We start from the raw sequence: 14,115 nt of genomic DNA on the forward strand, positions 1-14,115 counted from the left end.
TATATAATTAAACAAGCTGGCCTGTGTTTACTCAGAAATCCCCAGTCAACATCATGAAAAACATATTAAAATAAATGAAGTGAACCGCTGTAATGCTGGTAAATCCCACAATTAAAGGATTAATACCTTTAGAAACAGAATCATCAATTGTCTATGTTCACGGAGGAATTCTTATTCTAAAGTCTGCACACACCTTGGGTGGCAATAGAAAGTAATTTAACTACTTTGCAATTAAATCTCAGTTCGCCCAACAGTCAATGGAAATTTTAAAAAAGCCATTTTAACTACATTAAGCTTCTCCTAAAAATGCAAACTTTTTTTTACTAACGCTCAAGACTCTGGTGGTTCAGATAAACGTTGTATAATTTAAATGCAGTTAATTAAAATTTCAGAGTAGGTTGTATTACAACGGCCATGAGAACCATCTGCGTTTAGTACTTTTTTTCAATATATTATTTAACGTTTGAGTAGCTTATATAGAAAAAGTATCTTAAAGTAGAACTATGCATAAAACATGAGGATGCAAATGTCTACAGTCCAGGTGTTAAATCATGAAAATATGCATTTTATCAAAATTCAGTAATTTGGGGATCTTTCCCGTCTTAAATCTTAAAATGGTTGTCTTAAAAAAAACTTCCCTAGTCTACAGTATGTACCCTGATAGAGTATATAGATGTCAATAGAGAAGGGATTCCTTTTTGGGACCCCCCCCTCAAAGTTAAAGTAAAGAGCTGTGACTTCTTACATACTGTGGCTCTAGCTCTGGTTGATCCCATTGAATGGCTGGCACATCAGACTATATTTCCTTACTGTAATTAATGTATGGTTGAATAAAACTTTCTCAAATGATAAAGCCTAATAGTTGGAAGTTTTAGAAGCTTCTTAAGTTGGTATTCTCTAAAATGAGTGTGGTGCGAAATGTTAAGGCAGCAGAAATGCATTCCTAAGCTCTCGCTCACAACATGAAGGTTATGGGTTAAATCGCCACTTAATTCAGTTCGCCGGCTCAAAGTTGCCTCAGCCTTCCATCCTTTCGAGGTCGGTAAAATGAGACTTCCATTCTTCCGAGGTCGGAAAAAGATGACTGGGGAAGGCAATGGCAAACCACCCCCTCCCCCCCAAAAAAACTGTCTGCCAGGAAAATGTCATGATGTGATGTCACCCTAGGAGACAGTCATGACTTGGTGCTTGCACCAGGGGACTTTACCTAAGTTGGTACTCTAGATTCAATAAATAATACTTGTATAGTCTCTATTAAAAGGGTATTTTGGAGACTGAAGGTCAGATGGGTGAAAACTAATGGATCTGTGGGGGTCTGACCGCTGGGACCCCGACCAATCTTGAGAACAGGAGTCCAGTTGGTCTCTAAGGGAATGGAGTGGAGGTCGTGCACACACACCTCTGCTCCATTTAGTTCAGTGAGAATGCCGGAGATTGCTGAGCACAATGCAGAAAGCAAAGAGCTGAGCAATTTCTGGTGCTCTCATTGAAATTCATGGAGCAGTGGTAAACATACATGACCTCCATTCTATTCCCTTGGAGATCAACCGGACATTCATTCTTGGGATTGGTGGGCATCCCACTGGTCAGACCCCCAGTAATCTATTAGTTTTAACTCCTCTAGTGGATAAGTTTAAAATTTGAAAAAAGTTTTCCCCTCTTTTTGAATTTGTACCTCATGCTATCCTGAGGTCTCTCTGAGGCCTTTGCAGTCCTTGATGTCCTGACTCTTTCCCACTCATTCTTAAGTCATTGGCTACAGTGTTCTCTTTTTTCACTCACTTACTATAATTTTACTTTCTTTACTGTTTGCTGGACTAGACTGATAGGTTTCCATTTTTTCAGAGGCATACTACATCCACCATAAAGCTGCTCTAGCTGTGCTGTGATTGGTTGATATGAACAATAAACCATTACTCCCGCCCCCATAATTTAAGTCGGATAATAAAGCTTATCTTTACCAACTTTCTTATTCTCTTGGACAGCAATGGCGCTCAAACTGATCATTTGTTTATAGCAAATTCATGTTTGGGAATGATTAGTTGCATGCTTGGATGCATTAGCTGGAGCACCAGCATTGTATTCAGCTGCAATTTTCTCAACTGTGCATTGCCAGTTTGTCAAAGCAATTATTGACATCCCCCTCTGACGCCTTGTATTGAGGAGTTGTTTACATCCACAGGATCACCTTTTGCTGAATGTTTTTTACTTGATCAATATTTTTAAACAAAAAAAACATGCAAAGTGGGCCGTTTTTGAAATCCTGGTGTCAGCTAGTCCATCCCTGATGCCTAGGCCTTGTTGGAAGTCACTAAGATCGCACGATTTGATGATGAATTTGACCACTTGCTGCCAAATACTGGATTAGTCAAAAGTCAATGAGGTTTTCCTAATGCTGTTCTCAGTAAAATAAAATGGCTATCTGTACCATGGAAGAAGTTTGTACTGATAGTATGGCACATGCAGCATTTAATAAGGACTCCCATGGTTATAATAAAGCTCACCTCCAAAGCAATCCATAATATTTATTAGTACTCTTGAGGTGTAGTAAAAACCACAGGTACAGCATTTTACCATATTTATTACTACCCTCTTGGTTATCGTAAAGCCCACAGTCATATTTAGTTACAGTATTTATTAGAGTGACATTAAAACTTACGTAAGAGCTATGAATTATAAATGAACCTTAGGTATCAACATTGCTGGCGTTATTTAGATGTGAGTTTTGCAGCTTACTTCTTCATTACTAGGGTCAAACCAAAAAAAGTTTTACATACTACATTGAATGTACTTTTGCTGCTATAGGGTGAAGCTGGAGCTTTGCATTGATGTCATTAGGTCTTCAGCAAGGTCAGCATAGTTGTAAAAATGTCTGACCAGAATTCCTTGAATCCAGCAGAGGAAACAATTTTGAGGACCACAATCAATCTGTATAGATCTGTGGAAAGGAGGCCTAAACCAAACGTTGTTGATAATGAAAAAAATATATATATTTAACCCTTTCCAATCCACTGTCTGACATCTAAAGACATTCTGATTAAGGGATTGTACAGCTTCGATGTTGGAAGACATCCGGCAGGGTATTCTTACTGTAGATTACTGGCCGCTGTGTTGTCGGGGGCCTCTCCGGCATGTAACATACTGCAGTACTGGCTCTAGCCAGCAGATGCCGCCATTGCATAGTGACAGAAAGAGAAAGCCCCCTAGGGAACCCTGAATCCAAAATTGGATTGCAAAGGGTTAATGTCTACAGATAAAGGAACAGTAAACTGTATCTGCATCTGCTTGAGAAAGGTGACATAGTATCGCCCAAACGCGTTGCATTTGTACTGTGTATACTTTCAAGTTTACTATTCCTTTTTCTGTATACATTAAATATATATATATTTTTTGTCAGCAGCCACATTTGGTTTAGTTGATCTCCTTTTAATACGCTTCTTGTGAGCGCAGATTTTCTGTTTTGGATATTTCTTCTATTCTTTATTTTGTGACATAAAATTGTTAACCAGCATAAATATTAAAAAAATATGTATATTTGCTGTTTATTGCCTAATTGTAGATTACAGTTTGTGTAATACATATATAATTTTATTACTTTCTTTTAGTGTGATAAAAGATTTGTGAAGGCCTATGTGCATATGGGAAAAGCTCATCTTGGTATGAAAAACTATGAGGAGGTAAGCCCTGCATATAGTAATCTGGATATAGCTGTTTTCAATGAATGAAATTGGAGATCTTCTAAATTGCCAGAAAATAATGCATAGAATATATTAGAAAATAGCCAAACTTCTGGTAATACATTTAATGAAACTATTTCTAACATACTTAAGTTTAAAACAAGCTTTCTAAAATATAACAGGTTCCCCTTACGCTCTCATGTTTTTGTGTTTACAACCTATTTCATGTTTTTAAGTTCTGATTTTCAGGTGATCTTCCCCATTTTTCTTTTGTCCTGCTGTTCTGCCAGTAGTTCACTGTCTTGCACTTAATTTTCCAAATTTCCTGTGCTGCAGTGCTCTGTCTCTGGTCCAATCAGCAGGCAGGAAGTATCTGATTGCCCATCTCTCTACTTTCTCACGACAATTCAGGCATTCAGAGACATTCTGGCCAAATGGTTAGTAAATCCAATATAATAGGTGCACACATATGTACTGTAACAGCAGAAGAGGCGGAGATTGCAGACACTGTGTCTGCAGGTCTGTCAGCATGCAAGTGTAGAGATCAGACGGTGAAGATAGCGCCTTTCCCACGTCTAGCATTCCAGTAACTACAGAAGCTAAATACCTAGGAACAAGCAGTGGACTGAGGAAAAGCCCTAGTGGCAGCCACTTCAAACTTGATTTAGAATAGTAAAATGATAACATCTTTAATGAAAGTATATTACCAAATTGATTAACACATACACACAAGCTATTACATGAACGTAAGTTGTCTGAAAAGTTAGTGCCCCTTTTAATGCTAATTTCATTTCACTTGCTTGCCCAAAACAGCAGATTCTATAGGAATACATTTTTTTGTGCATTGTAAATGTACATTTTGTATTATACATTTTGTAAATGGCTAAGGGGATTACCATTTTGCCTAAGCTGCAGTTTGCAGCATCTAAAGATATGCTTTACAGCAGACTTCATGGGTCAACAGACAGAGGGGACAGGAGGGAACTTATTGACTTCTATGGGAGAACTTTGTGGGTATGCTCTGAGACCTGTGCAGGGAGGGCGAATAAGTGAGCTGTGACCATCACATATTGTGAATTGTGGATCCTATGCTAGCTGTGTTTAAGTGTAACTTTTCATTGTTGTTCTGCCTGTACTGATAATGAGATAACTGTTGTTCTCTACAGAACAGAAAGAGTCAGACTATTAGGTTTAGTGGTCAGTGTGAAAAATGCAGGGTTTTAGGTTTTTTTATACTAAAGATTGTGAAATTGAAAATTAATTTTAAAAAAATCACCACATTTTCTTAAAATGATATGTTTAGCATAAAACAAGTGCTGGCCAATCAGAGAGCATGTATTTTGCATTGGTAGTCTAGTACTATCAATGACTTGTGAGGATTAGGTCACCTGAAGATTACATAGGCCATCCTGGATGGCTGAAAATGGGACCCAGAACCAAGGGATCAGTAGGGCATCGGCACCGAATTCCAATAGTAGGTAGTATAACTGTCCAGTCCAAGACTTTGTCACAAAACAAGAGTCGCCTTATTCACACAAGTATGTCCAATTTTGGTGCTTGAAAATTTTTTTAAATTCTTGCTTATGATTGTGTGACATCGATATATGCTGCATGTATCTGTTTTTTATGTCTATGTGTGATCCTTGTGTCAGCTTTTTTAAAATTCTTCAGATGTAAAGGAAAAACAAACCTCATTTTTTTCCCCAGAATTTCTTGGCAATGATCAGTGAGAAATGGAGTACATGTATGTGCGCCCCATTTATTTTTTTTTGCACATCTATTCACTTGAATGGGTGACTGTTATCCAAGAAAAATGAACCAGAATAGGACATGCTGCCATGTTTTTACAATTCATGTAAAAGACTCATGTGTATAGAGCTCCATTGACTGTAATATGTTAATTTGCTGTCCATGTGCAGTCAGTTACAAATACAGACAGCAGGCAGATATGAAAATCGCTTATGTACAAAAGCCCTAAAAGCAGTGTCATTACTTGGGTACCAGTAATGTTAAGTCAATTCAGTGTGGGTTAATATCTCCATTTTCTATAGGCAAGAAAATGTTATAAGAAGATTACTGACATAGACTTTACCAAAGAGAAACTTGAGAAAGGTAAGTGTTACATCTCTTGCATCTGATTCTTTCGTAAACTAGAGAACTGTACACAGGGAACACCAAAAGCAAGTGATCTGCGAGCTGGACTTGTGCAGACATAACAGAAGGCCTGACAAATGACCCAAAATGCTCACCTAGCATACCTGCACACAAAGAGAGATGGAATGGATTAGGTATGAGGTATTGGTTTGGGTTTTGGCCAAAACACTTAAGCCCGTGAGCCCGCAACAAGGTTCCTCATCTCACAGGTCCTTTTTCTAACAAGACAACTAACCCCTGGAAACCTGCCTAAAAAGGGGTGAACATCCCAATAGGGACAGCTCCACGCTGGAACCTGGGGACCTACCTCACCCTAGATGGTAAACAGTCCAAGCAGCACAGGACACAGTTCACACCACACCAACACACCAAGGATTGTATTACACTGAACAGGACTTTTCACCTCCCATGTCCAGTCACCTGCACAGACACTCAGTACATGCCACTGTACATCAGGGTAGTTAGAAACCAGCATCATCCAGACAGAGGGGCTGGTTTAGATGTGCAGCAGACCAGTGGGGATTGGATGGCTGAAGAACACCACACCCAGCCAACTCAATTATCCCATGCCTGTGCAAGTGTGTTCTTGGAGCCTTATAGAACTACAGATCCCAGCAGCACAACCTGATAGTAAGTAGCTTTTTCTATGGCATTTGTATTCCAAATAAAAGGACAACTTTTTAGCAATAATAAATTGTTTATGTTCCTGTCTTAGAGTATTACTGGCCTACCAAAGGATCTTTTAGTGGGCACAGTTAGAAGTGGACCTATGATGACAAACAGCAAACAATACTATCTGAAGCTGCTAACAGAGTACAGCATTTGCTAGAGGGTGTGTGTGTCACTTAAGTTGGGTTATTTCTTAAATGAACTATTAAGATGGCCTTACACCTTAGCTCTAGGGCCCCTCTCCATATATAAGAATGCGTAGATAACAGCCCTGCATTCTCAATAGGGAAGGAGGAATAAGCCACTGCCAGACACCTCTGGCAGAGACTTATTTCCTTTGAGAACAAAGGATCAGGTATGGTGAAAAGCAAGGTACCAGATCCTTTTTTACTTGTCATTTACCAGTGGGCCAAAGTCAGGACACCTTCATACACCTTAGACAGATAGCCCTCAACACCTCTGAAAGCAGCTTATCTCCTGTGCCAACTAAGGAGCCCAACATGCCTGATCCCTCCTTTGCTTCATATCTTACATTGAGGAAGAGTTGGTAGACTCTGATACACAATAGATGGCTTGCCATTACCACCAAAGTTGTCAGGTTTGATTGATGTTAATGTCATATGTATAGACACCTTTCAGTTGCAACTGATCTTATGGTCTGTTGATGTAATAACAGCTTAGTTTTCAGTGCATTAATGAAGTTATACCATGAAAGCAAGTTATCCGCAATCCACAGCATAGAGGATAGTTTGCCAATCAGTGGAATCCAACCACTGACCGCTTGGCTAGCCCCAGTGGTCCCACTGGAATGAATGGAGCGCAGCATGCATGTGAACCCACTATAAGTCCAGGCAGTACATGCAGCTGTAATTTCTGTAAATGTCATGCCACTACTACTAGATACATCATTTAGTTGTATTTAGAGCTGTATATGTATATATATATATATATATATATATATATATATATATATATATATCATACAAGGTTTATCCCATTTAACACACAGTGAATGGGAACTACTGAAGTCCTTAATTTAGTCTGACATAGTGTTATTTTATGCTAAGCCTGAGAGGCTTGTCTTCCTAGCACATTTCTAGCCCTCAGGCCGTTACATCCTGCACACCACTCTATGAGAGTCACTACACAATTGATCTCTTGATATCTCAAGGAGGAAGAAATAAGGTCAGTTTCACAGCTATGAAAAACAAAGATTGGTTTAAGCTGCATACATTCTGGATGTGTTCGCTGTAACCGTCTCCCTGCCGGCAGCATTTTGTTACATATTTTTTATTTTCAAGACCTTTTTGGGCTTTTTATTTACAGATTGTACTAAAATGTCACACAAATATTATTAGTATCGATGCAATTATCTTTTGACTCTTATTTTTGCCAAACTTTGCATTGTTGGCTTATTTTATAAAAATGTAATAAAAAACTGTGATTGCCATCATTGCTTCTAGTTCTCAAGTACATAGAGCAGCATGTGGATATTGCTTCCCACCAGTTTCCCTGGCACAAAGTAGACAACTGTGAGATGTAGTCAATAACTAAGATTATGAGCTACACAGGGTTTGTTCCTTGGTACTGTTCGGTTCTGGCATATGCCCAGCTTTTTGATATAGGCTGTTCTCCTGACAGCAATTTCCAGACTTGTATGATATAAATATCACAGTTATGAAAAATAAATGGCTTTTTGCATAAATGATGCCACTCCTGTCCATTAGTTGTTTTTGGTTTTCCATTTCATTTCACTTAGAATTTTTTTTAAAGTTCTTTACTACATTATATGGTACATTAAATGGTACCATTGAAAATTGCAACGCGTCCTGCAGAAAACAAGCCCATAGACATCTATCTTTATGGATAAATAAAAGAATTATGATTTTTTTTTTTGTAAGAGGAGGAAAAACAGAAAAATAGAAAAAAATAGCCTTAAATGGGTTCTGTCATTAAAAAAAAAATCAATACTTACCATACATACTTGAGTATAAGCCGTGTTTTTCAGCACATTTTTTTAATGCTGAAAAAGCCCCCCTTGGCTTATACTTGAGTGAGAGACTAAGTAAAAAAAAAAAAAACACGCAATACTCACCTCCCAGCCGGCGTCTGTGTCCCCAGCGCAATAGTCTCCCCGGCCGTGCTGCAAGCTGCTATGTAATTCTCCCCACTCTCATCTCTCTGCTCAGCTTTGAATTCCCCCGCTGTCAACAAGTAAGCACTGTGATTGGATCGAGCGCTGGCTGTGTTTGGCTGGCGCTCAATCCAATCACAGCGCTTACTTGCTGATGGTGGGGGTATTCAAAGCCAAGCAGTGAGATGACAGCGGGGAGAATTATACAGTAGCTTGCAGCATCACTAGGGAGACAATCCTGCCAGGGACACAGACGCCGGCTGGGAGGTAAGTATTGCGTTTAGTCTTTTTTTGACCTAGTCTAGCTAGGCTTATACTCGAGGCACCTACTTTTCCCATTTTTTTTGCAGTAAAATTAGGTGCCTCAGTTTATACCCGAGTATATACGGTATCTATTCCTTCCCTGTCAGTCTTCATACCACATCTTCTCCCTGACTATCTTCTGTCTCCTGCATTCCCAACCGGTCACCTCGCGGCAAGCCGGCCAATTCTTTTTCTTCCGGTGATGAAGCGTACATTGCCGTCATTCTCCTTCCTGCAGAGCAATGTGTACAGCGTCACTAGTGACTTAGCATTCACTACAGCTACTGCCGAGACTACGCATGCGTGCTGTCTCGCTGCAATAGTATATGAACACTCACGGTGAGACAGCGTGCATGATGATTCCTGAAGTGAAATATCAGAACAAGAGTTGCCAACTTTTTTTTTGCCTTACTTCTGATCATCTAGTGAATAGTTTCAGAAAATGCATCCAAAATTATAGGGACACCAAGGAAGCTCTTGCACTACTATGGAGCCCATGGGCGAATATCTCACTTCAGATCCTCTCAATGAGTGGGGTAAAACTGGCCAAGAGGCGCCCCCCTCTCAACATTAGGAAACAAAAGTAATAGTGCTTTAAGGTAACTTCATACATTGCAAATTTGATGTGGTCTTTTGGTTGTGGATTTCACACTGAAATTCAACAATGTACAGTATAATATAAGGGAATAAGGTTTTACAAAGCCATTCACTTACAAGGGAAAAAGAATTTGCAGCAAACGGATTCTAAAATCTGCTGCATGTTCTATTTGTTGCGGAAATAGCATGGATTTTCATGGCAGAATTCATGCAATGGAATATTCTCAGTGATTTCTGAACTTACCCATATGTTAGGTTTTGCAGATATAAGAGAATACTATTTCACACAATACAAACTATTGACACAAACACAATACGTGATTCTGTTGTAGTACATGGTAATAAATGCTGAAGGTTTTTTTTAAACTACCGTAGATATGAACTGAACATAATACCGTGAAAGTAATGTTATACTCACTAAATAGGCAAGCTTGAAACCTATTAATATAAGTTGTTCAAGAGGAATTCTTTCTGAATTCTGATTGCTTCTGTATCATTAAAGGGAACCTTTCACATTAAAAATACAATGCTATCTGTAAGCAGTATTTTATAGAATAGGAGGAGCTAAGCAAATTCATATCTCGTTTAGTGGGAAAAGATTCAGTTTAACTTGTTTTTCATTCAGATAGTAGCACACAAGCAGCACTCACTTTTTGCTCCACGAGGGCAGGATCCAATTATGCAAAGCCTCAGAACAGAACCTGGACCATGGTTCCACAATCAATGGAAAGAATATAATGTAGAGGCAGCACTTAGATGCAATAAAAAGTATAAAAAAACTTTTTATTCCTCCATCATAAAAATGGCTGCAACGTTTCGACCAGTCTGCTCCCGGTCTTTGTCAAGCTATACATCAATCTGTTTGGCTCTTCCTGCTCGATGACATGCTACCTGCAGTTTGGATTGCATGTTCTATGTGCCAGGTTCTATTTAAATACTAATATGGATAAACTATTTTTATGATATTCAGACTTTAAACAGACTTGCTTTTTCAACAAGTTTTCTAAAATATACCAAGTTTTCCTTAGACACTGATTTGCAGCTGTTTGCACTGTATTTAATATTTTTGAGTTATAGTTTTTTTTTGCTCTGTTTGCAATCCACTTTGAGCCATGGATCATGTCACAAATCCTAGAATTCTGCCTGTAGTTGACTGTCCTGAACTTCCCTTCTCTCACTTCCCATGTTGCATTGTTCTGTCTCTGGACCAATCAGCAGGGAGGCAAAATCGGAATGCCCACCCCTTTGCTGTCCCAGAATGATTGTAGGAGATGGGCATTCACAGAAATTCTGGCCAGATGGTTAGTAAACTGTGTAAACATGTCTGAGAACAGTTTGAATACAGGGAGCAAGCTGTAAAGATATCCCCTCTCAAAGCTACGAAAATGCCCCATCATCCATGTTTGTACAAAAGCTTATTACTAACAGACAGTGGATTGTAGAGGGGCTTGAGGGTAAACCCTTAATGCCAGCGGCTTAACATTTGACTTGCAGTGTTAAAACAACCTTTCTTGATTAAATTAGATGAGTATAGTTTTGTCTGGAAAGTTAATGCCCCTTTAACTTGGCCTTAGCCCTTTTCCATATAGATGGATCTGCTTAGCTAAAAGTAATTACATAGTACCTAGATGTTCTAATATGTCATAATACTCTGCTTCTTCTATGGACTCCTTTTGTGGTTTGAGCAGAGGTATAATTTAACATTTTTGTGCCCAAATATAAAATCTATAATACAGCTTCACACCTATCATGTGCTATTTTTAATGCTGGTGGGGGGTTGATTGCCAAAAGTTTTAGGAAGCTGACATGCCTGCTCATTTCTCTTGTCAGTAGTGATGGCATTAGTAAGACCATTAGTTCACATAGTGTGCATCACTATAATAATGCACAATTGGCATCTGCTACTAGTCCTAATCATAAAATGATGAAGATGAATTCCAGTATTTCTATTACTGTAGTTGAGAAATATTAAAGTTTGTTTCCATATATCTCACAGGCTACCTGGATCAAGTGGATCTGCAGGAGAAGAAGGACATTCAAGAGCAGAAAGCCTTGCAGGATCTAGAGGCTGGGGTGGAGGATGCAGTATTGATTGCACAGTTGCTTACAAAACGCTCCAAAACTGAGCAGAGTCCTCTCTATTATTCTGGAGGGATACAGTTTCTTGTTCGAGCTATAAAGGATTGTAAGTGTCTACCATGCTGTATTTTCTTTTTATTTTGCTACTTGTATCACAAGACATACTTTACCTTGAGGCTTAAAGAGAATCTATTGGCTTGAACATGCCCTCCAATCTGCAGGCATCATGTTATAGGGCAGGAGGAGCTGAACAGATGGAAATATAGTTTTATGCACATCGTTTATCTGATCATGTGCATTAAATGTCCTATTGGGGGCCTTTATGTTGAATTAGGGCAAAAACTGAAAGCCAGGATGAGATCTCATCATCATACAATTAAACAGAGGAAGACAGAATTACCTGTGCCCAAGCACTTTTCTAACCATGGACATGACATAGGAGATATAAGAGTTATGATATTGCAGGATGGTTTTTAGTCACAAAGACATAGAAGAATTTGGGAATATAAATTTATGACAACTTTTCACACGCTCAATAGAGGGCTAAATTATTCATGAGGATTTATGGGTGAATGGGAAGTATGAGACCTCTATAGCACAGATAAGACTGCTGGACTGGTGAAAAACAGTAATTCAGGGATCACAAACTTTCACTCCCTTATCTGTATCGAATTAAGAATGTTTATGTACCTGTTGCAGCATTTCTGGCCTGACGACCCCCCAATAGTAATTTTGGGACCATTAAACTTTCACCCATTATCAGTGCCTAGTTAAAAATGTTTATGTCTCTGTTGCGGTATTCCTTTTAAATGTAAAGCAATCGCATCCTTGTCTGTGCCTTGTCATAAGTATGTATAAATATTCATGCCTCTTCGGATCTATACCATTTTAGCCTGAAGAAGAACCCGAGAGGTTTGCAAGTTCGCTATAACATCATGTATTTTTGTTAGCCACTAAAAGGTATCCTATCTACAAGATTACTTGGTTTCTCTTGCTGGGAACAATCACATTTTGCTCTACTGGCTAACACCATACCAAACCTTTGTTATCAGTATTGACCATATCAGACTGTGTAGAGACAAGGGTACCATCCAGTTTACAATAATAGAAGAATAACTGAGGAATGGGACAATGCAGAGATGTAAGTGTATATTCACACAGTAGGTTTTGGCATAGATTTTGTATCCAAATTTTCTGCCCATTCATTTGAAGGGGATCCAATTTTTTTTTTTTTACCAGAGATTTCCAATCTACATTGCAGAAAAAAAAACAAGTGACATCACTTTTTAATGCAGATCAGTGTGGAATCCACATCAGAAATGACACATAGAAATTTGCACATACACTAGACAACAAATCCGGGGTTATAGTGGCGAAATCTGCATGGACAAAATCTGCATCAGATTCTGCCGTGTGAACATACTCTAAGATGCTCCATAATTGTTATATTATGAGTAGAGATGAGCGAGCATACTCGCTAAGGGCAATTACTTGATCGAGCATTGCCCTTAGCGAGTACCTGCCCGCTTGGAAGAAAAGGTTCGGCTGACGGCGGCGGGTGGGAGCGGCGGGGGAGAGCGGGCAGGAACGGAGGGGAGATCTCTCTCTCTCTCTCCCTAGCTCCACCCTGCTCACTGCCACAACTCACCTCTCACCCGCGTCGGCAGCCGAACCTTTTCTTCCGAGCGGGCAGGTACTCACTAAGGACAATGCTCGATCGAGTAATTGTCCTTAGCGAGTATGCTCGCTCATCTCTTATTATGGGATATACAAATAGACCTGTCAAGAGACTTGCCTACAGACATTACATTGTTGTTAGCGGAATCTGTTTTTGATGGGACTTGCTGACAGTCTAATGTAGAACTATTTTACGTATCATCTTTTAGAGATCAAAAGATATAAATCACATCATAAAATTATCCTGACTGCTTTTATTTTTTGCCCTAAGGTAAATGATAACAGAGAAGACAGGGAGTCTTTCAAGATATATTTTGATTTTTAAATTAATGCAAATCAATGTCATCTTAAGTTAAAGAGAAAAACAATTTTTACTGATTTATTTCAGATTACTCACTTCTGGGTTTCTTCTTGTGTTCTATTTGTGGTTTATTAATTATAAAATTTACTCTCATTTGGGTTCTGAGACTGAAATAGTAAAACTCTTTTTCTTTCCTATCTTTCTTTCTTTTTCTTTTTTTATATGTTAAGTAATCATTTCAAAAATACTGATTTAGGGGAAGGTAGTGGAGCATGAAGTGGTATCCTGCCCCACCATGTAGTCAGGATGTACCAGATACAGTATTCCTTTATGTAGACTACAGGGAGAACTACGGCAGCACTCTAAGTGGAGAACAAGTGTATTATGATCACACAAAATCCCAAAATTCTATATTCATAGGATACCAGGATTATAACATTTTGGAAAGTGGAAACTTGACTCCACGAATACGTTCATACTAGTATTTTCCATCATGCATCACTGATGCAGAAATTTGCCTGATG

At 38.8% G+C, this 14,115-nt stretch overlaps 1 protein-coding gene across 2 annotated transcripts in view; it reads left to right on the plus strand.

The window, feature by feature from the left end:
* TTC12 (tetratricopeptide repeat domain 12) overlaps positions 1–14,115 on the plus strand; it is a 191,041-nt gene that overhangs the window by 75,608 nt on the left and 101,318 nt on the right. For both annotated transcript variants that reach the window (XM_066606914.1, XM_066606913.1), the window contains exons 8-10: positions 3,606–3,677; positions 5,729–5,789; positions 11,531–11,719. In XM_066606914.1, the coding sequence (XP_066463011.1) occupies positions 3,606–3,677; positions 5,729–5,789; positions 11,531–11,719 (322 nt within the window). The remainder of the gene's footprint in view (positions 1–3,605; positions 3,678–5,728; positions 5,790–11,530; positions 11,720–14,115) is intronic.

The sequence above is a fragment of the Eleutherodactylus coqui genome, chromosome 6 (assembly GCF_035609145.1).
Source record: "Eleutherodactylus coqui strain aEleCoq1 chromosome 6, aEleCoq1.hap1, whole genome shotgun sequence".
Taxonomy (NCBI): domain Eukaryota; kingdom Metazoa; phylum Chordata; class Amphibia; order Anura; family Eleutherodactylidae; genus Eleutherodactylus; species Eleutherodactylus coqui.